The sequence below is a fragment of the Pipistrellus hanaki genome, assembly GCF_964339955.1.
Source record: "Pipistrellus hanaki genome assembly, chromosome: 18".
Lineage (NCBI taxonomy): Eukaryota > Metazoa > Chordata > Mammalia > Chiroptera > Vespertilionidae > Pipistrellus > Pipistrellus hanaki.
The window spans coordinates 35,013,994-35,035,229 of record NC_140520.1 but is presented as its reverse complement, the minus strand read 5'-3'; the positions used below and the strand labels follow the sequence as shown (position 1 = coordinate 35,035,229).

General features: G+C 40.6%; 1 protein-coding gene across 1 annotated transcript; it reads left to right on the top strand.

The window, feature by feature from the left end:
• Window positions 1-249: 249 nt before the first annotated feature.
• LOC311613075 (T-cell surface glycoprotein CD1e, membrane-associated-like) lies at window positions 250-13,803 on the top strand (the record flags this gene model as incomplete). Its single annotated transcript, XM_084866545.1, has 5 exons — window positions 250-334; window positions 645-941; window positions 1,872-2,150; window positions 2,978-3,295; window positions 13,787-13,803. The coding sequence occupies 5 exons, from the start codon at window positions 250-252 to the stop codon at window positions 13,801-13,803; spliced, it is 996 nt and encodes a 331-aa protein (XP_084722671.1).
• Window positions 13,804-21,236: the final 7,433 nt, after the last annotated feature.

The following is a 21,236-nucleotide window of genomic DNA, read 5'->3' as shown; positions in this document are numbered from 1 at the left end:
ACCATGGGGAGGTTAGGGCACAGAAAGGAGCAGAAAAAAATGTGGAGGCCAAGATAGTGGTCTAGATGTGGGGAAATGAGAGACCTTGTGGGAGGCTGTGGCGAGGGAGGCTGTGGTGAGGTTTCTCTGACAGAGAAGTGAGCAGAAGGAGAGGTGTGTTTGTCTGTGTGCCAGGGGAAGTTAGATAAGAGTGCAGAAGGGTTTGGAGGGGAAGCTGGTCTCCGAGTTCTGAGGAGCACTTGTCCTGCTATGGCATCCTTTACCCACCAAGCTTCAGTGCTGCTGCTGCCCCTGCTCTTCCAGGGAATTCTCTGTGTTGGGCCAAGCCCAGAGGGTAAGGAGAAGCCGGGAGGAATGATACCTGTGGTGGGTATAGCAGAGTGGAGAAAGGTTCTGGGGAGGATCTGGGGACAGGGAGTAACGCTCCCCATGGGTGCCCTTCTATTCTGCATGCCAGGCTAGTTCTGGGCAACATATCCTTGACCCCTCAGTTTCCCTCTCTGATTTTGGGGAGAAGAAATTGGGTCAAGGGGAAGGGGAGATGAGAATATGTGCAAACTTTATCTGCATTTCTCTTTTCCCATATGGGCCCATCTTCCCCCATCCTTTTACCCTCTCTCCGTTGTCATTTCTCTGTCTCTCAGCCGGCCATGTCCTAGGACCCCATCACCCGGCAGGAGAAGAACCCCTCTCCTTTCGCTTGATCCAGATCTCCTCGTTCGCCAACCACAGCTGGGAGAGCACCCAGGGCTCAGGCTGGCTGGGTGAAGTGCAGACTCATCGCTGGGACAGGGCGTTGGGCACCATCAGCTACATGTTGCCCTGGTCCCGGGGCAATTTTACCAAGGAGGAGCTGGAGGGCATCCATGCGCTATTGCAGCTGTACTTCCGTCTCTTTCCCGGGCAAGTTCAGGCGCGTGCCAGTCAGTTTCAGTTGGAATGTGAGTTTGCTCTTCTGAGCTGGTTTTTGCCAGAGGGGTCCGCTAAGGTGAAGATGGTATATGGGCTCCGACCTTCCTTCAACCTTCCCGACCTTGTGTTCTGTCTTCGTCATTCACTCTCCTCTTTGCTTCACCCTCCTGTCATTCCCACTCTACCTCCACCCCAGCACCAACACAGAAGGACCTACATGCACGTATCTCCTCACAGCCCTGAATGTACCCTCACATTCTGGCTCCTTTTGATGTTCTTTCCTCACCCTTGGCCTCACATTCAGCTTTTCCCAGACAAGGGTCTGCTCTCCTTTCTTCCTGGCTTGAGTGTTCACGTGGCCTACCAGTACCCAAGCCTCCCAAGTAAGCTCTTCCTGACAAGTCTGCTATGTTTCTAAGCCTTCCCATCTAGCTCCTTCAAATTAATTATTAATTTTAAAACATATTCCACAACCCCAATTCTTTATTGTTGAAAGTATTATATATGTCCCCCTGTTTTCCCCATTGACCCCCCCAAGCCTGTCCCAGGCCTCACCTCCTCCACGCCCCCCCCACCCCCCCAGGCCCTCACTGTCCCATACAAGGTTCTTGGTTGATTACTTCCCACCCTCCCCCGCCTTCTCTCCAAGATTCTGAACTCTGTTCCATGCTTCCATGCCTCTGGATCCACTCCATTCTTCAGTTTATTTTGTTACTTAGATTCCACATATGAGTGCGATCCTGTGATACTTGTCAGATTAATTATTTTTATGTACCTCTATTCTTTTCACATTTTCTTCCCACAATCCCCCCCTCTCCTTTTCATCCCAGCACTAGTATCCCATGCGATTCACCAGATCATTTTTCTCCCCTTGATTCCCTTTACTTTACAGACTGTTCCCTTTCCCTCCCAACAATTATTCCCACACGACGGACGCTCTCTTCTTTGTCCACCCCCAGACCCCTTTGTGATCCAGATGTCATCCGGCTGCACAATGCGTCCTGGGAAGGCCTCAGAAGCCTTCTTATATGGGGCATACCAAGGATCCGACTTCCTGAGTTTCCAAGGGTATTCCTGGAGGCCGGCTCCAGGAGCAGGAAGTCGGGCTCGGGATGTCTGCAAAGTGCTCAATCGCTACCGAGTTGTTAAAGAAGTTGCCAAGAATCTTCTCGGTAACACCTGCCCTCGCTTTCTGGCCGGCATCGCTGCAGCAGGGAAGGCAGAACTGGAGCGGCAAGGTCAGCCAACTCCCCCTCCTCTTTTTGCGGAAGACCAAAGAAATACCAAAAGGGAGGGATACATTAAAAAAAAAAATACACACACACACACACACACACACACACACACACACACATATACATATATATATATAGATAGATAGATAGATAGATAGATAGATATTGATTTTTTACAGAGAGGAAGAGAAAGGGATAGAGAGTTAGAAACATCAGTGAGAGAGAATCATTGATCAGCTGCCTCTTGCACACTCCCTACTGGGGATGTGCCTGCAACCAAGGTACATGTCCTTGACCGGATCGAACCTGTGACCTTTCAGTCCACAGGCTGACGCTCTATCCACTGAGCCAAACCTGTTTCGGCACAGGGATCCATTTGTTAACACCAATGGACTCGGGAATAATTTCCAAATCAGAGTGAAGAGATACGCAGAGGGCTTCACTTTTTATAACCTTCTAGGGTCTTTGTCTTGTAGTCATGGTAATACCCCCTTTCTTGGGCTTACAGGAAGGCCTCCAGGTGTTGGGGTTCCCAGGCCATATTGGGTGATCTGTCTTGAGGCCAGCGATAACACCTCCCACCCCCATCCCCAGGGTAGTGCATTGTTAACAGTTTTTATGGCCTGACAGGCCTGGCAAGACCAGTTTCCTCCTCATTCCCACCTCCTTAGTGCTTTAGTTGTTGTATTTGCGTTTTTAACTCTTTATCATCTCTTTGAAGCACGAAATAAGAGGCTAGAGGATGAGTTTCCAAGAGAAGAGACAGAAGTGGTTACTCAAACTGCTCAGACTCCTGGCTCACTAAAGTCCACTTCTTCTCCTGTTTCCAGTGAAGCCGGAGGCTTGGGTGTCCCAAGGCGCTAGTCCTGGTCCCGGGCGGCTGCTGCTGGTGTGCCACGTGTCTGGCTTCCATCCCAAGCCCGTGTGGGTGCGGTGGATGCGGGGGCAGCAGGTGCAGCCAGACACTCAGCAAGGGGACGTCCTGCCCAATGCTGACAGAACGTGGTATCTCCGAGTGACCCTGGACGTGGCCACCAGAGAGGCCACTGGCCTGAGTTGTCGAGTGAAACACAGCAGCCTCGGAGGCCATGACTTAGTCATCCCCTGGGGCAAGGAAGAAGGAGGCCGTCATCTAATCATGCGTTGGGGTGAGGAAGGAGGCCATGATCTAATCCTGCACTGGGGTTGGGTTTGGCGAGCCTGAGGGAGGGCTGGTGAAGGATGAAGAAAAAGACAGACAAGAGAATAAGCTGGGTCTAGGTGGATCTTCTGTGTCTGGCTGAGGCCACAGAACAGATCCAGACTGCAAAGCTGATGCTTTATTTATAGTCAGGTGTAAACAAGGTAATTTACAATGTTCTTATAAGTTTCACTTGTTTTGGCAGCACTTGCTGCCCCTCCCACAGCCAACTAGCTAGAAGGAAAGATCTAGGGAATAGTCATAAGATCAAGCTTAATTATGCTTAGAGGACTGTGCTCTCTAAGCTGGGGCCTGTTTGAGACTTTATAACCCTATAACCGCTCCCTACATGGGGTGAGGAAGAGCGAGGGCCACTGGGGAAAATGAGAGTCTCCCTCATAGTTCCAGGGCTAGTGAATGAGCCCCTTGGCGAAATGGATAGGAATGCCCTGCATAGAGGATGAAAGTGGGAAGATCCAAGTAAAGAAGGGTAAAGAACGAAAGCAATTAAATTTCAAGAAAACAGGAGAGGGTTAGAGGTAGTAAAGAGGAAAAAGAGCCCTCACCGGTTTGGCTCAGTGGATAGAGTGTCGGCCTGCAGACTCAAGAGTCCCAGGTTCGATTCTGGTCAAGGGCACGTACAATGGTTGTGGGCACATCCCCAGTGGGGGGTGTGCAGGAGGCAGCTGATAGATGTTTCTCATCGATGTTTCTAACTCTATCCCTCTCCCTTCCTCTCTGTAAAAAAATCAATAAAAATATATTTAAAGAAAAAAGGAAGAATCTAATGATGTGGTTAAAAGAGAGAGAGAGAGAGAGCAAGTTGAGATCAGGAGCATAGAGCAGGCAGAACTGAAAGGGGAGCTCTAGAAAATACAGAGGAAAAGGCGTGGAAGGCCCCACCCCTGTGAGATGAGAAACATTACCTGAGGTTGAAGAGAGACACTTCATAAATTGGCATTCTTATTTTATCCCCAACCAGATGGATACCACATCCTCCCGGTATTGATCTGTTTGGCTATAATGGTTACCCTGGTTGTGCTGGTTGTGGTTGGTCGGTGGTTTCAAAAGCAGAGGTGAGATTTTCTTGTTCTGTTTCTTCAACTACTTATCAAACCACTCTTTTTTCCTCTATTGTTTTCTAAAAAGAACTTTTTTGAGCCAATCTGTGGACAATTTCTGGGAAGCAGAATCTCAACGGATTGCGATAGTGCTCCAGAGAATGGCGGGTTTTCATCTATTTCATAGATTGCCATCCAAGGAGGGGACAGAGGTGGTTACATGAAATCCACTGGTGATAGATTAGACTCACTCGCAGGGGTCCTCAAACTTTTAAAAGTGGGGGCCAGATCACGGTCCCTCAGAGAGCTGGAGGGCCGGACTATATGAACTACTAATTCCTACTGTAACACCTCGGCTGCGCTCACTGCCCAAAAAACCTGGCGGGCCGGATCAGACTCCTCTGCGGGCCGCATGTGGCCTGCGGGCCGTAGTTTGAAGACCCCTGGGAGGCGGGAGGAAGCAAATGGGGGTGGGGCGGGGGGAACCTCTGGATTGGATAGAAAGTAAAATGATAGACACATACTTAGGTGGCTGGAGGATAGTTAACAGTCCACAATTAATAGGATACCAAGAACAATGAAGGAATTTGTGGTCTCTGTCCTGGTGCCCTGGCACATTAGGTTGTGTCCCAAGGGGTCCGGAAAAAGGGAAGTTACAAGTTACCCAGACATTTCAAGGATATGTTATCACAGATGCAAAAAGACAGATGGGCTCAGTTAAGGCAAAAGCTGACCCTGTCAGACTCCCCCTTTCTTGATTTATTTTCTTTGAGATCAAGATTGTCTTCTTCTCCCACAGCTCCAGCTGGGCCGTCTCCTCTCCCCATGCACCCAGCCTTGCCTTTCCCACAGAAGCCAGCATCCAACAACCCAGGAGTTTAGGACATCAGCTCTACTTGGCACAGAAATCATGGATGAAAAACAGATTCCTGAAGGAAGGAAAAATAAGCCTAAGCAAACTCTGATGGCAGAGGAGTGTTGGAGAGGAGGGGAAAGAGATCAACCAAAGGATTTGTATACATGCATATAAGCACAACCAATGGACACAAGACACCACGGGGGGCGGGGGATGGGGGGAGGGATGAAGGCATGCGACAGGGGGTAGGGGGGACTGGGGGAAGGTCAATGGAGGGGGGGGGGAGATATATGTACTAGGGTACTACATGTAATACTTTAAACAATTAAAATAAAAAAAATAAAATTTTTTTAAAAAGAAATAAATCTCCTTTTATTCTAATTTTGCTAGACTGGATTCCAGAATAGTAGTGAATAACTCCTCATTTGACATTTAAAGTGTGACAACTGTATTCTGTTGCATTATACACAGTTGTGCTAATTGCAAACTTGGCCCTCTTTCTTTGACTTTTTGGTGAGCCTAGGTTCTCCTGTTGCTTCTTCTATGCTAAACAATTCCTCGTTTCTCTGCCCCCAGCTTTCATAAACATACCCTCAAATTCACCTGAACTCATGTTCTGAACTATTTCCTGCATGTAGTCAAGAACCCATACACTACTGGCTGGCCCTAGGCAGGCCCACTCAGGGCCTAGCAACAGTTGGATAAAATTGGACAGCTAAAATTTTCAGTCCCATGTGCCTCCTAAATAAAAATAGCAAGTTTGAAATTGACTTACAGACACACAGTAGTAAGCATCCTGCATGATTTTTGTTTTGCTTTTTTTGTAAATGGGAGGAATTTCCCGTGCAGGCACATTCCATTCAGTTTTCTGGTGTTGATTCCACAATGGTATAAAGCAGCAAAACTGAAGCAGGGGTTGATGGCTGCATACCCTTTGAATTGTTTTGCATGGTCTCACTGGAGATCATTGGTGTAAGAATCTTTACTTTTTAAATATTTGGAAACATCAAATAAACATTAAAATGAAAAAAAAACCCCACCAAAACAAAAAACCAAAACAAACACACACACTCACAAAAAACAACATAAGGTGATAGAAGTCAGGATAGAGGTTATGTTTTGGAAAATAATACCTGGGAAGAGACAAAATGGAATCTTATGGTATTCTCATAATATTCAATTTATCTGGTATGTTTAATTTGTAAAAATTTATTATGCTATACATTTTTATTTGTGTATTTTTCATTATGTATATTATCCATAAATTGAAACATTTAATTTTATCTTTTGGGAATGGTGGATTGGAAAATTTGGATCAACTCACACACCAGGTAGAATTGGCAAAGCTACATTACTGGAAAAAAATGGTTGGAAGACATCAGGATCCTAACAAAGGATTAGGGTCCAGGAATAACAGAAACCATGGAGAGGTTGATCTGGTATTTGAGGAGCACTTACCTCCCTAGGAAAACATGGTGATCTGGAAGAGACCACTGAAAAGTCGAAGGTTGAGACGTATGCAGCTAGAGGGCAAAATTACAGTTCTTGGACCACCAAAGACTAGTGGGCTAGTGAACTTTGAGTTGAGTCCCCAAAAGAAAATATAATAAAAATGAGACTAAAGAAGACATTGTCCAGCCACTATACAGGAACTGAGTTCAGTTTCACATAACCTCAAACCCTGGCAGGCTTGAGAGAAGACCCCATCTATATGTGACCTCTATAAGTCCCTACTTTGGTCAGTAATTCATTTTGGATCTCATTAGATTGGCATAAGTTTATAGACAGTACCCAATGCTTACAAGAAGTTTAGGTATTTTTGTTTATGCAGTGCGTAGGGACTTAGGTAAATGCCAATGGTCCTTCTGGGGAAATATTGAATTAGGATTCTCAGGAGATACTATTGACCATGTTGCAATGTTCTTCCTCAAAATTTCACATCTTCTATAGTAAAGGAATTTCAGGTTTGGGAACTGGTCCAGGTCTGAAATTGGGTAAGAAGCCTTGTATTGCCACACTGGTAACTTACATAGCTATTCATCAGACGTGAACTACATTAGTTGGCTTCTCATCTCTTCCATTGCTAGAAACACCTTGAACAATTAGCCATTTCCACAGATCTCTGCAGATTAAAACACTAATCGTTACCCTAAACTTCAATTTATATTAATTATTGCCCCCATCTCATTTCTGATCATTTTGTGTGAACTCCTGGGCTTCTATCCTATATTATACTATTACCCTAATTTAGATCAGTGAACTGTAGTGTTCACGCTCTCATCTCTGGTCTACTGATGGTGATTATTATAGAACTCTTTAAGGGTGTTTCTATCCCTATCACCATGACATTTTACAAATGCATCAGGACCCCTGGACAATGATGGCTAGGGGCTGAGGATGTTGTCTATAGTTTTTTTATTTTTTATTTTTTATTTGTGTGTTTCAAAAATGGTGGCATTTCCAAATTATTGACCATGAGTCAATGTTAATTTAAGTTTAGTCTTTAATTACTCATCCTAGCAGACTATCAATCCCATTTCTGGATACATGAGCCAATGTATTAAATTCTGAATCCCAGGGGAATACTCTTATATCAAGGAATTTTACTAGATTGAGATATATGTGTCTTCACCCTTGGCCTAGATTTTTATAATTCTCTCACATATATAACCCCCATCTCCCAATGATAAAAAAAATGATATGGTTTTGAGTGGTGTGTGTGTGTGTGTGTGTGTGTGTGTGTGTGTGTGTGTTTCAGCTATCTCAGAACACCCCTTGTACCTCTTTATCCAGTGTGCATTGCCATCTATTTCCTGTTGTAGGCCTAGAAATAAAGTCAGGTGTTGGAAAAGTTGCCCCAGGTGTAACCACTGAGCCTTTTATGCAGAAGACGGTTTATTTCCTTAGATGTATAAATGCAGGAGGGGTGGTATCTTCTTCAACAAAAACAGGTGGGTTAAGGGAATTGGAGAATCAAGGTCAACTTCAGTTAGAGCAGTTAAAATGCATCATTCCATTGTCTCAGGAGGTCATTTCTTATTTAACACGAGTGCTCTGGGAAGGGACATGCTACTTAGCCTCCATGTATTGGTTTGTTTTTCAAATATTTCATGGCAATTGATTCTTAGTTTCATAATATTGTGTTTGGAGAAGATGCTTGATGTAATTTCAATCTTCTTGAATTTATTGAGACATGTGTCATGTCTTAAACTGTGGTCTAGTCTAGAGAATGTTCCTTGTGCTCCTGAAAAAAATGTGTTTGCTGCTTTGGGGAAAAAATGCTTAAAAACTATCAATTACGCCTGACTGGCATGGCTCAGTGATTGAGCATCTATACCTATGAACCAGGAGGTCATAGTTTGATTCCTGGTTGGGGCGCATGCCCAGGTTGTGGGCTCGATCCCCACTGGGGAGTGTGCTGGAGGCAGTTGATCAGTGATTCTCTCTCATCATTGATATTCCTCTCTCTCTCTCCCTCTCCCTTCTTCTCTGAAATCAGTAAAAAATATATTTAAAAACATATCAATGAATTCCATCTGGTCTCTCTGTATTGTTTAAGGCCACTTCATTGTTATTTTTCTGAAAGATCTATCCATTGATGTCAATGGAGTGTTAAATTCCCCTACTGTGACAGAGTTATACTCTGATAACTATTTTTAATGTCCAGCAGAAGGCCCTGAGATTTGACGCTGCCTGTCAGCTCCTTGGTGCATGTGAAGAGGACCCTGTGCTCTGAGGCTGGCTTTGACTATCCCCGTGTCTTGGTGCAGGTCAGCAAAAATCTCGAAGCACCCAGAGATCTGCCTCTCCATGCAGCCTATAAGGCTTAGTCACTTAAAGAGCCGCCATCTCTACTCCTCAGCAAGGTGCAGGCTCTTTAGGGTGAAGTGCTGGCAGGGGGGCGGAGGGGGCTATAACTTCCCTTCAGGCTGATGCCACTTGGAGAGACTGCTCAGCCCTAGAAAGATGGCTTCTGCAGTATAGGGGAATGACTCAGCACAGGGGTCCTGGTAGCTGACCATCCTGCTCTCCTCACACAGCTCTAGTCCACTCTGTCCTCCCTCTGCCAGAGCCCAAGGTGAATTGCTGCACACAAAATTTTGAAAATTGGCCCTTTAAGAGGTGCTTGCATCTCTGGCTGTCTCTCACTGGTGAACAGAGACTCTGCAGCTTTTCACAGCTGGATGTTATGTGGATGCTTTTTCTGGTTTTCCAGTTTCAATGTAGCTGCTTCTGTAAGCCCTTGGTTATAAGGCTTCTCTCCAGCTAGTCTTCAGTTGGTTATTCAGGATGATTTTTCTATAATTTAGTTCAAATTCCATTTTTTTTTTTTCCCCTGGGAGGAGGTTAGTGTAGCTTCCACCTAATTCCCACCATCTTGGATTATATGTTTTTAATTTTTTAAAAATGTAAACTTACCATTGAAATGCAATATTATATTAGTTTTAGGTTTACAACATAGTGATTAGACATTATATGACTTACAAAGTGATCTCCTCGGTAAGCCAGACTAGTGCACATCCGAGTTATTACAATGCTACTGGCTATATTCCCTTTCTATATTTTATATTCCTGAAAATGTTTTTATAAGTGGCAATTTGTGCATATTAATTCCTTTCACTTTTTTGCCCCTTTCCTAACCTCCCTCTCCTCTGTCAAGCATCAGCTTCTTCTCTGTTATTTGTGAGTTGGTTTATGTTTTGTTTGTTTATTTTGTTCTTTGGACTCCCCGTATAAGTGAAATCATGTGGTATTTGTCTTTCTCTGACTTATTTCACTTGGTGTAATACCCTCCAGTTCCATCCATGTTGCTACAAATGGCAATATTTCATTCTTTTTTAAGTCTGAGTAATATTCCATTATATATATGTACCACATCTTTGTCCACTCACCTATTATATACACTTAGGTTGCTTCTATATCTTGCATATTACAAATGACGCTTCAATGAACACATGGGCGCATATATTCTTTCAAATTAGTGTTGTGGGTTTCTTGAGATATACTGTATACCCAGAAGTAGAATCACTGGGTCGTCAAGCAGTGCAATTTTTAATATTTTGAGGATCCTCCATACTGTTTTTCATAGTGGCTGCACCAATCTGCATTCCCACCAACAGTGCACAAGGGTTCCCTTTTCTCCACATGCTTGTGAACAGTTGTTTGTTTATTTATTGATAATAGCTATTCTGACAGGTGTGAGGTAAAATCTCATTATGATTTTAATTGCATTTTTCTGACAGTTAGTGATGAGCATCTTTTCATATGTCTATTGACCATTTCCTCTTTGGAAGTGTCTCTGCCTGTGTTTTAGCCAAACTGTTTGTTTGGGGGTAAGTTGTATGAAATCCTTCTACATTTCTGATATTAAACCCTTATCAGATATTCCATTGGTAAATATCTTCTATTCAGTAGGTTGTCCAAGAAAATACTTTATTTTTTGATTAAGCCATTCTGTACTTGTTCTCGGTGACACCTGCTGATTATGACCTCCCACTGGCATATAACGGGAGGACCAACCCAGATGTGTGCCAACCGTGTGGCACACCGCACACCCATTCTCTTTTTTGAAGTGGTGCAGCTCTGTGGTTAGAGTCATGTTGTTTTTATGGCAGCAATGGTTCCTATGATGTTTCTAAGTAGGTGGCAAACAAATGCTTTCAAGGCTTTAAAAACCAATCACCCATCTTTTTCACCCAGACCTTCAGCCCCCTCCCCTCTGACAGCAGCCTGTCTGTTCCCTATGAGTCTGTTTCTATTTTGTTTGTTTTATTTGTTCATTAGATTCCACACATGAGTGGAATCATATGGTGTTTGTCTTGCTCTGACTGGCTTATTTTGCTTAGCATAATACCCCCCAGGTCCATTCATGCCTTAGTAGAGGTGAAGCAATTAAGCAAAACAAACAAACAGCACCTCAGAGATACAGACAGCAGTATGGTAATCACCAGAGGGAAGGGAGAGGTAGGGGGAGGTAGAAGAGGTTTTGGGGGTATAAATGGTGATGGAAGGAGACTTGAACTGGAGTGGTGAACACATAATTCAATCCACAGATGATGGGTATAGAACTCTATTAACCAGTGTCACCCCAACACATTCAATATAAGTTTTCTAAAAGTCAGTCATTCAGAAATTCCAAAACATATGCTGATCCATGGGTTTTCTATCAAAACATAAAAGATCAATAAAGATTTATAGAGAGGAAGATATTTCTTTAAAAAAATATATTTTATTGATTTTTTTACAGAGAGGAATAGCGAGGGATAGAGCGTTAGAAACATCGATGAGAGAGAATCATTGATCAGCTGTCTCTTGCACACCCCCTACTGGGGATGTATCCACAACCAAGGTACATGCCCTTGACCTGAATTGAACCTGGGACCTTTCAGTCCACAGGCTGACACTCTATCCACTGAGCCAAACTGGTTTCAGTGAGGAAGATATTTCTCTAGAAAGCAACATGCAATTTTATGGCTTGAAGTGCCCTTTAGAAAAACCAGTTTGCCAGGCTGGTATTTAGTCTTTCATGTGAATTAGCTGTGGCATTTGCATAGTAATGATTTCAGTTTAATTTGAGAACGTTATGTTAAATCCTATATCTGCTGCATATAAAGCGTTTAAACAAATTATCTTAGGTGTTTTCTGTTTCTCGGTGTTTATGAAACCATGTTTGTCAATCACAGTCTTAGTTCCAATACACTGTCTGCTGGGTTTCCTGACAGAAAATTGGTTTCTCAGGGAATGCTAGGAACAAATTCCCATATTTCAAGGTTGCACCAAATTCCATACTAATCCAAGCTATTTCTTTTAGCAAGTATCCAGGTTAGTGGTTTTCACATATGGAGTCTGGGTGTCCTGGTCTTAGAAACGGCACACGGCAGTTGGTAGGCTGTAGGGGCTGTGTCATACATGTCAAGGTCATTTGTCATTTGAGTAGGAGCAGAAAAGACGTGGGATGTGTCTGGTTTTGTGACAACAGATGTAGTGCATAAATATTTTGTAATTTACCCAGATGTACAAACCTGAACAGTTTCATTTGTTATAATAACTTAATTTCCAACTTCATGAGATGTATTAGAAAAATGATTGAAAATTTATTCTTTTGCCCTGTGAACTTAACTTTGGCTGATGCAATTAGTCTTCCTCGGTCATCATTTCTTTGTCACACATTTGTTACCCTACAAGAAGCATAGCTATTGCTTTAATAAGAGACATAATGAGAACATATGCTAGTTTAACTAAAAAAATTTAAACCTCAGTTACTCAACCTCAGGGCTGATGCAGAAATACGCATTTAAATTATAAGTAAGAATGTTAGAAAATTACCTAGAGATCATTTTTCTGTAAATAAGCAATTTATATTTATTTAGTGGTTTATGCCTGAATATCTTAAGCTGTATAAGTTAGCTATGAGTTTCTATCAATAGCAACAATAAAATACCACCCTAACATAGCTTTCTTATGAAAGTACACTCTGTCCTCTACTTTTTAAAAAACCAATCAACCAGCAGAATAACATATTGCTCTCTCATCTCTATTTTTTCTCAGCTGTTGCTCAATTTCTCTGCTTTCTTTTGCAATAACATTTTTCAAATTAACTGTTTTTCCCCCCTGCATCTATTTCTTCATTTTCATTGGCTCCCAATCCAATTTCAATTTATCTTCCAGGTTCACCGCTGATTAATATTGTCAAGTGCATGAGACCTTCCTTGCTGCAAATATGATGGTCACCAAGCATCTTACTCAACTACCAGCAGACTGGTACCCTCTGTGTGATACATCCCCTCTTCACTTTTCTAATTTTCCTGCCTCAGAGCCACTCCACTTCCGTCCTTATTACTGTTCTCCTTTCCTTTCTGGACTACATTCACGTTGGCGCATCCAGGTCAGACCCAAGTTCTCATCTCTTCACCAACTCCATTTTCTCCCTAGAATATATGCCTCACCATGCCCCATGCCCTTAAGTACCATCTACATGTCAATGCCACCTTAAGTTTTGTCTCTGTATTTGACCTCACCAGTAAGCTCCAGATCCTTTTATCGAACATGCTCTGTGGATTTCTAATGGTTATTATAAATCCAGCATGGCTAAACCACAGAGCTTGCTTCCTTTTTAAACCTTCCCCTATTCTAGTCTCACCTATGTCAAATACTCACATCAAATTGCAGCCAGTGCTTAAGCCACATATCAAGAAGTAATGCTTTTTCTTTTATTCCAAACTCACTTTTTAAAAACAAACATTTAATTACAGTATATTTAATATTATATTAGTTTTAGGTATGCAACATAGTGGTTAGACATTTACAGAAATTATGAAGTAATCTCCCTGATGGTCTAGTACCCCCTGATACCATACACATTTATTAAAAACCTTATTCCCGATGCTGCACTCCATCCTCATTATTATTTTCTAACTCCCAATTTGTATTTCCTAATTGTTCACGCTTTCACCCATGCCCTCAATCCCCCACCCACCTAGCAACCATACATTTGTTCTCTGTGTTTATGTGTCTGTTTCTGTTTGTTTTGTTTGTGTTTTAGATTCCATGAAAAAGTAAACTCATATGGTATTTGTTTTTCTCTGTCTGACTTCTTTCACTAAGCCTAGTACCCTTTAGATCACATGTGTCAAACACAAGGCCCGCGGGCCAAATCCAGCCCGCCAGGCCTTGCAATGTGGCCCACACCGCGCTGTCATCACTGCACTCCGCTGTCAGTTTATGACATTGTCAGTTTATGACTGTTCAGTAAACCATTCGGCCCGTGATTTAGGCTGGATTTTAGATTTTGGCCCCTTCTCTGATTGAGTTCGACACCCCTACTCTAGATCCATTCATGGAGTCACAAATGGCAAGAATTTAATCTTTTTTATGGCTGAGAAATATCTCATTGTATATATGTATGACAACTCTTTTATCCATTTGCCTATCAATGAACCTTTAGGTTGCTTCCATATCTTGGCTACCTATATGTATAAAAGCCTAAGAAACTGGCTGACTGCCTGGCCAGTAGCTATGATGTGCAATGACCACCAGAGGGCAGACGCTTAACACAGGAGCTGCTGAGCGACAGCAGCTTTGCAGAGTGCCCTCTCGCATTCTGGGACCCCTTGGGGGATGTTGGACTGAAGGTTTCTGTCTGATCCCTGCAGGCCAAGCAGAGGGACCCCACCTGCCGGAGGGACCCCGCCCACTCCCGCAGATGCCCTTTGAGTCCTGGCACTATCCCAGGTGCAGCCAGCCGGGGAGGGACTGTGGGAGATTGGCTCCAGGGGGCCTGGCACCCCTCACCCAGTCCTGCTCTGCTGGCCTCCTTCTAATTAACTTCCTTTTAATGTGCACGAGTCTATGCATCAGGCCTCAAGTTGTAAATTATACTGCAATGAACATAGGGAAGTACATGTCTTTTTAAACTCATATTTTAAATTTCTTGAATACCCAGAAGTGGAATTGCTAAGTCATATGATAGCTCTATTTTGGATTTATGAGTAGTTTTTATACTGTTTTCTACAGTGACTGTGCCAAGTTGCCATACTACCGACAATGCACAAGGGTTCCCATTGCCACATCCTTACCAACACTGTGTTTGTTAATTTATTGATGACAGCCACTCTGATTGCTATGAGGTATTATCTCATTGTGTTTTTAATTTGCACTTCTCTGATGATTGGTGATGACACTAAGCATATTTCCACATGTTTATTGATCAACTCTATGTCCTCTTTAGAGAAATGTCTACTAAGATCCACTGACCATTTTGGATGGTTTCATTTATTCCAAGGTGTTTATTAATTGATGCATTTCTAAATGGGATTTTTTTTTAATTTCTCTTACTGATAGTTGCAGCATGGATGGAGCTGGAGAGCATTATGCTAAGTGAAATAAGCCAGGCAATGAAAGAAAAATACCACATGATCTCACTCATTTATGGAAAATAAAGAACATTATAACCTGATAAACAAAAAGATAGATACAGAGGCAGTAAAGCACCCAACAGACTGTCAAATTAAATTGGGAAGGCTGAGGAGTGTTGGAGAAAGGAGGGGGAAAGAAAAAAAAATCTTTTGCATTTTTTAGATTATTTTGTTTGTTTCTGCTCTAATATTTAACATTTACTTAATTGTACTCACTTTACATAGTACGTGTTCTTATTTTTTTTTAGATCTTGTAGGTGTAAGTTTAGACTGTTGATGTGAGATTTTTCTTGTTTCTTGAGGTAGGCCTGTATGTCTATAAATTTTCTTCTTAGCACTGCTTTGGACGAATAAAACAGAATTTGGATTATTATGTTTTCATTTTTACTTGTTTCAAGATATATTTTGATTTTTTTATCTCATTGCTAATCTATTCATTGTTTAGCAGCAGGTTATTTGGACCCTGCATATTTGTGTGTTTTTCAGTTTTCTGTTTGTAATTGATATCTAGCTTCACAATGTGATCAGAAAATATGATTGATATGATCTTACTCTTCATAAATTTATTGGGACATGTTTTGTGGCCCAACATGTTGTCTATCCTGGAAAATGATCCATGTGCATTTTAATAAAAGGAATATTCTGCTGCTTTGGGGTAAAATGTTCTAAAAATATCAATTAAATTCATGTGTCCTAATGTGTTTTTAAGGCTATTATTTGCTTGTTGATTTTCTGTCTGAATGAACTACACATTGAGGTCAATAAGATGTTAAAGTCTCTTACAATTACTCTACTACTGTAAATATCTCCCTTTATGTCCATCAATATCTGTTTTATTATACTGAGGTTCTCTGATGTTATGTGCACAAAATTTTACAAGTGTTATATTCTCTTATTGGATTGATTCTTTTATTATTATAAAATGACCTTCTTTTTCTCTTGCTATAGTATTTTTACCACAGCTTTTCTTTTTTTGTTTCCACTTGCATGAAATAACTGTCCATCTCTTTCCTTTTAATCTCTGTGTTTTTTTTTTTTTATTATTATCAGAAGTGACTCTGTTATAGGCAGCATATGTGTCTTGTTTTCTTATCTAGTTTGCCACATTTTATCCTTTGTTTGCAGTATTTAATCCATTAACATTGAAAGTAATTATTGATTTTTATGTAATTATTACCATTTTATTATTTATATATTTTTCTTTTTTTCTCCTTTAGCTTTTCTTATCTTGTCTGGGAAGCTTAAAATATGGATATTTTAATATTAAAATATGGCTATTTTAGCACAGTAAGTGAGAATTGTGACTTTGAAACATTTTTGCTTGGGAACAGATCCCAGTACACCCCCTTTTCAATTCTTTCAAGAAAGTGTATTTTAAAGTTTAGAGGAGAACAAATATTAGAAGTTTAAGAAAGGAATTTTGTAAATGAAACTGCTATAGAAGAACAGAAGTTCCGAATCAGAATATTATCTCTTCTCAAAGCCCTAATTACAAGGTTTCAGCGAAAGAAAACACATGCACAAATGAAAGCAAAACTTACTCTTGGAGGACTGAATGGCTCATGGTAAGATTTGTAAATTTCATGTGCTTTTCATTGAATATATTCTCCCTGATTATTGCAGTAATTTGTGAGCTAAAGTTGGATTCTTTACTGCCCCAACTTGTCAGATAGCAGTAATCTGGAGTAGCAAAGCAAGCAGAATTTTAGAGAAGAGTCTCAAGATCCAAAGTAAATGCTGAACAAATATTTGCTGACAGCTAAGCTATGTATGAACAGTGCTTAGGAACCAACTTTTAAAAAACAGCAGCATGTGGAAACCAAATACATTCTGAGCAGAAACGTCAACTGCTACAAAAAAATAGGTGAGAAATATCTTGAATTTTTTAGTTCAGAGAAGTTAACTGCCTGCTATCAATAAAAGCACATATTTCAACAAACAAAAAACAAGAAACCAAACCCCAAATAAAACAAAAACAAATTTGCAGAGTTACTGCTGTGTCTTATCTAAGATGCTTTTTTTTTTTAAAAGAAAATGATTATTTTAACAAAAAATTAGTAAAGTGTAATCCATACACAGAAAATAACCCAGCTAATAGAAATTGATTCCAAGTGAATCCACAATTTGGATTTTTCAGCATTCATAATAGGTATTATAATTATGTTCAAAAGATTCTTTTAAAGTATTAAAAAATGAACAGATGTGAAATATTAGCAGACAAATGGAAGTTATAAAAGGAAGCAATTGAAAATCTAGTGATTAAAGTTATAATAGCTAAGATAAAATTTATGAAATGGACTCAGTAGTATTTTGGAGATGATCAAAGAAAGAATCAGTAAATTTGAAGATAAATAGAAATTATCTGCTCTGAATAGGAAAAAATAGAGAGAAGTGAACAAATTCTTTGAGATTTTTGAGACAATATCAAGTGGTCCAACATATGTGTGACTGGAATGTCTAAAGGAAAGTAAAAGATAGAGAAGAAAATATTTAAAGAAATAATAGCTAAAACTTTCCAAACTAGTGGAAGACTTACAAATTTGAGATGTTCAATGAAACCAAAAGTAAAAAAAATTTAAAAAGCATGTGTAAGCACATTGTAATAAAATTGTTGATAGCTGAAGGTAAAAAGAAAACATTGAAACAGCAAATGAAATTTGCCATACTACATTAAGTACTGGTGAAGCAATTAATGGTAGTATTCTCATCTTAAACTATAGAGAATAAAGACATTAAAAATGGCATATTAAAAATGAATTTTATGTCCAGAAAAAAATACACCCTACATAAAATTACATTTTCAGATAAACAAAAACTAAGATAGTTTGTTGCTAGCAAAAGTTCACTATAAGAAATACTACAGGAAATTTTTCAGGCTAATAAAAAAGGAAACCCATGGTAACTTGGATCTGCAGGAAAGAATGAAGAACACTACAAATGGAAAATGTATTAAGTATAAAAGATTCTATACACACATACAACTTTTCTATTAATTTCTTTTAAAAAGTGTATGCCTGTCTAAAAGTTATAACAATAATTATTGGATTTCAGTTAATGGAACTAAACCACAGTAACTTTTCTATATTTTACTGGAACTAACTTAATATTAAGTGTAAGTACATTATATTAAAACACATGCTTCACTCTAGACCAACAAATAAAACAATGCTACAAGGAAAATAGCTATAAAGTCAACAGTTATGCTGGCCTCCACCTCTTATTCATCTTTGGATCCTCCTAATTGGCACAGAATACCTGGAATAGTAGGGTAGTTAAGAGAATAGGCTCTTGATCCCATTCGCCACTGTGTGTATTTTGAATAAGTTGGCTGTATCTTGAATAAGTTATTTTATTTTTCCATGCCTCAGTTTTCCCATCTAAAACCATGAGGACAATACTAATAATCATGTCAAAATTATCGTGAATACTGAATAAAATCAGGAAGTTTATTACAAGGGTTTTTACTTGCAAGCTGGGAAACTCAAGGCTACAGAAGGAGTGGGTGCTGAGTTGCTTACAGACTAAGGTGTTCTTATGGGACAAACACAGAAATTTATATATCTTAGCTTATTGGTTGCCTAGTGTTCTTCTTTCTTATTTGGAACAGGGTAGCTGAGACAAGGGAGCAAAGAAGTTTAGCGATGTAAATATACTGGCTGTGTCTTCTGCTGATTCCTGAGAAGAGCTGTAAATTCCTGTAAGGTTAGGTTAGGTGTTCTTTAAAGCACATGCATTGAACTATCTTATTTGATTCAAGACATAAGTGATTCCATTTTAGGTGGATTCTGTAATCCTTCAATATTGTAATTTTAAATTCATATTTAAATTGTTCATGTGTTCAATACCACCAAAATGTCAGGTATTGAACACATGTTAATAATTATCATTATTTCCATTGAATCAGTGAATGGGCAAAAATGTATATTGGAGGTGCAAATATTCACACCATTTTTGTATTAGAGAAAAATACATGTTGAGAGTAAAGAGATAAAATAATTAATCTTGATGAACTTTCTGAACATTTTCAGGTTTTAGGACAATCTGAGTGATCAAAAGTAGATTAGAAATGTGGGTGCAGACATTACCCTATTGTAGGAAGAAGAAAAAAAGATAAAAAATAAGGTAAAGTTTCTTTTAAAGTTAAGATGTGTTTGAAAGAAGTGGAGTAGATTGATGAGGCCACAGGAAGAAATTGAATTTATGAGAAATCAGCATATTTTTCAATATCTGAATATAAACGTGTATGTGACTTTGAAACTGGAAACAAATCAGAAATGGTTACTGCAAGCTCTTAAAACAACAGTATGGAAAAAGTGAATTCTATGCATGTTATAGTGTCAACTTAGAAGTATAAATCTTTAAAAATATATATTTTATTGATTTTTTACAAAGAGGAAGGGAGAGGGATAAAGAGTTAGAAACATTGATCAGCTGCCTCCTGCACACTCCCTTTTGGGTATGTGCCCACAACCAAGGTACATGCCCTTGACTGGAATTGAACCTGGGACCCTTGAGTCCACAGGCCAATGCTCTATCCACTAAGCCAAACCATTTAGGGTTAGAAGTATAAATCTTGAATCCTGTTATTTTGGACTGGTCACTTAAAATCTATCAGACTCAATTTTCCCCTATATAAAATGCAATTATTAATTTATTACTAAATAATTATAAGTTTTAAGAGATTTAACATGTAAAATTTTTAATATAATATTTAGCATTATATATACATACTAGAGACTGGTGCACAAAATTTGTGCACTGGGGTGGGGTGCGCCCTAAGCCCAGCCTGCACCCTCTCCAATCTGGGACCCCTCAGGGGATGTCAGACTGTGGGATAGGGCCTAAACCGGCAGTTGACATCTCTCTAACAATCTGGTTCTACTGGATCCCAACTGCCTGCCTGCCTGCCAGCCTAATCACACCCTAACCAATCCCCTGCCAGCCTGATGGATGCTTAACTGCTCACCTGCTGGCCTGATTGCCCCCAACTACCTCCAACTGTCCTCTCCTGCTGGCCCAGTTCCCCCCAACCTCCCTTCCCTGCTGGCCTGATCTCCCACAATTACCCTCCCTTGCCAGCCATCTTGTGGTGGCCATCTTTGACCACATGGGGGTGGCCATCTTTTGCAAGGGCGTGAGGGTCAATTTGCATATTCCCTCTTTATTAGATAGGATATGTATGTACATATGTATTATGGTTTGAATCACGAGCCTAGCATGTTTTTGTTAATTTTCTTTTCTGATTTTCCCCCTAAGCATTCCCAGCTAATGACAAACACAATTAGATGTGCTTCCTGAAACAGCACCCGTTGGGACTGGGGAACCCTCAGAGAGAGAAGTTGTTTTGACAGAATAGATATGATTCACCACCTGGGGGTAGGGTGTAAAAGATTTCCTAGCATCATTTGGGAACATCACTCTTTGTTCAGAATAAGAGCTTCTGAGATGGAGTCCAGGTTCCCTCTGCCGCAGGCAGGCCTAATGGGGGGCCGTTAGTGCGTGGCAGCGGAAAAGCAGGACTGTGTCACAGAGCCTCTGCAGGTGCGTGGAGACTCTTTCCTTGCTCAATCTTCCGCATAGTTTGGTCCACGTGAGTCAGTGGAGCCTGTGGCTGATTGTTGGGCCGAGGGTACACAACTTTCCCCGAGCCCTGGTTCTTCCTTCGGTGATTAGCACAGACTCCCAGGTGAAAGGCTTGGGGTGGGGAAGGCATAGAGACAAGAGACTGTTGTGGAGCAAGATGCTTCTTATTCTGTTTTCACGTTAGGGAGCATCCCCTCGTGTCTGGGAAGGGTAACCAGGTTTGGGAGAAATTCTGCTGGATGAGAACAAAAGACACCTTTCCTCCAGTCTTGTCTCTGTGTGAATGTGAGAAAGTCACTTCACTGAATTGGCTTTGTTGCCTGATCTCTAAAATCATATTTATCAAGCCACCCACCTTAAATTCTAACAGGGAATGTGGAAGTGTCCATATGTGTATTCTTAGGTGGCAGCTTATGCCTGATGTTGGTAGGAAAAAATGTGTGATGCATCTGAACACACACACACACACACACACACACACATATATATATGCTA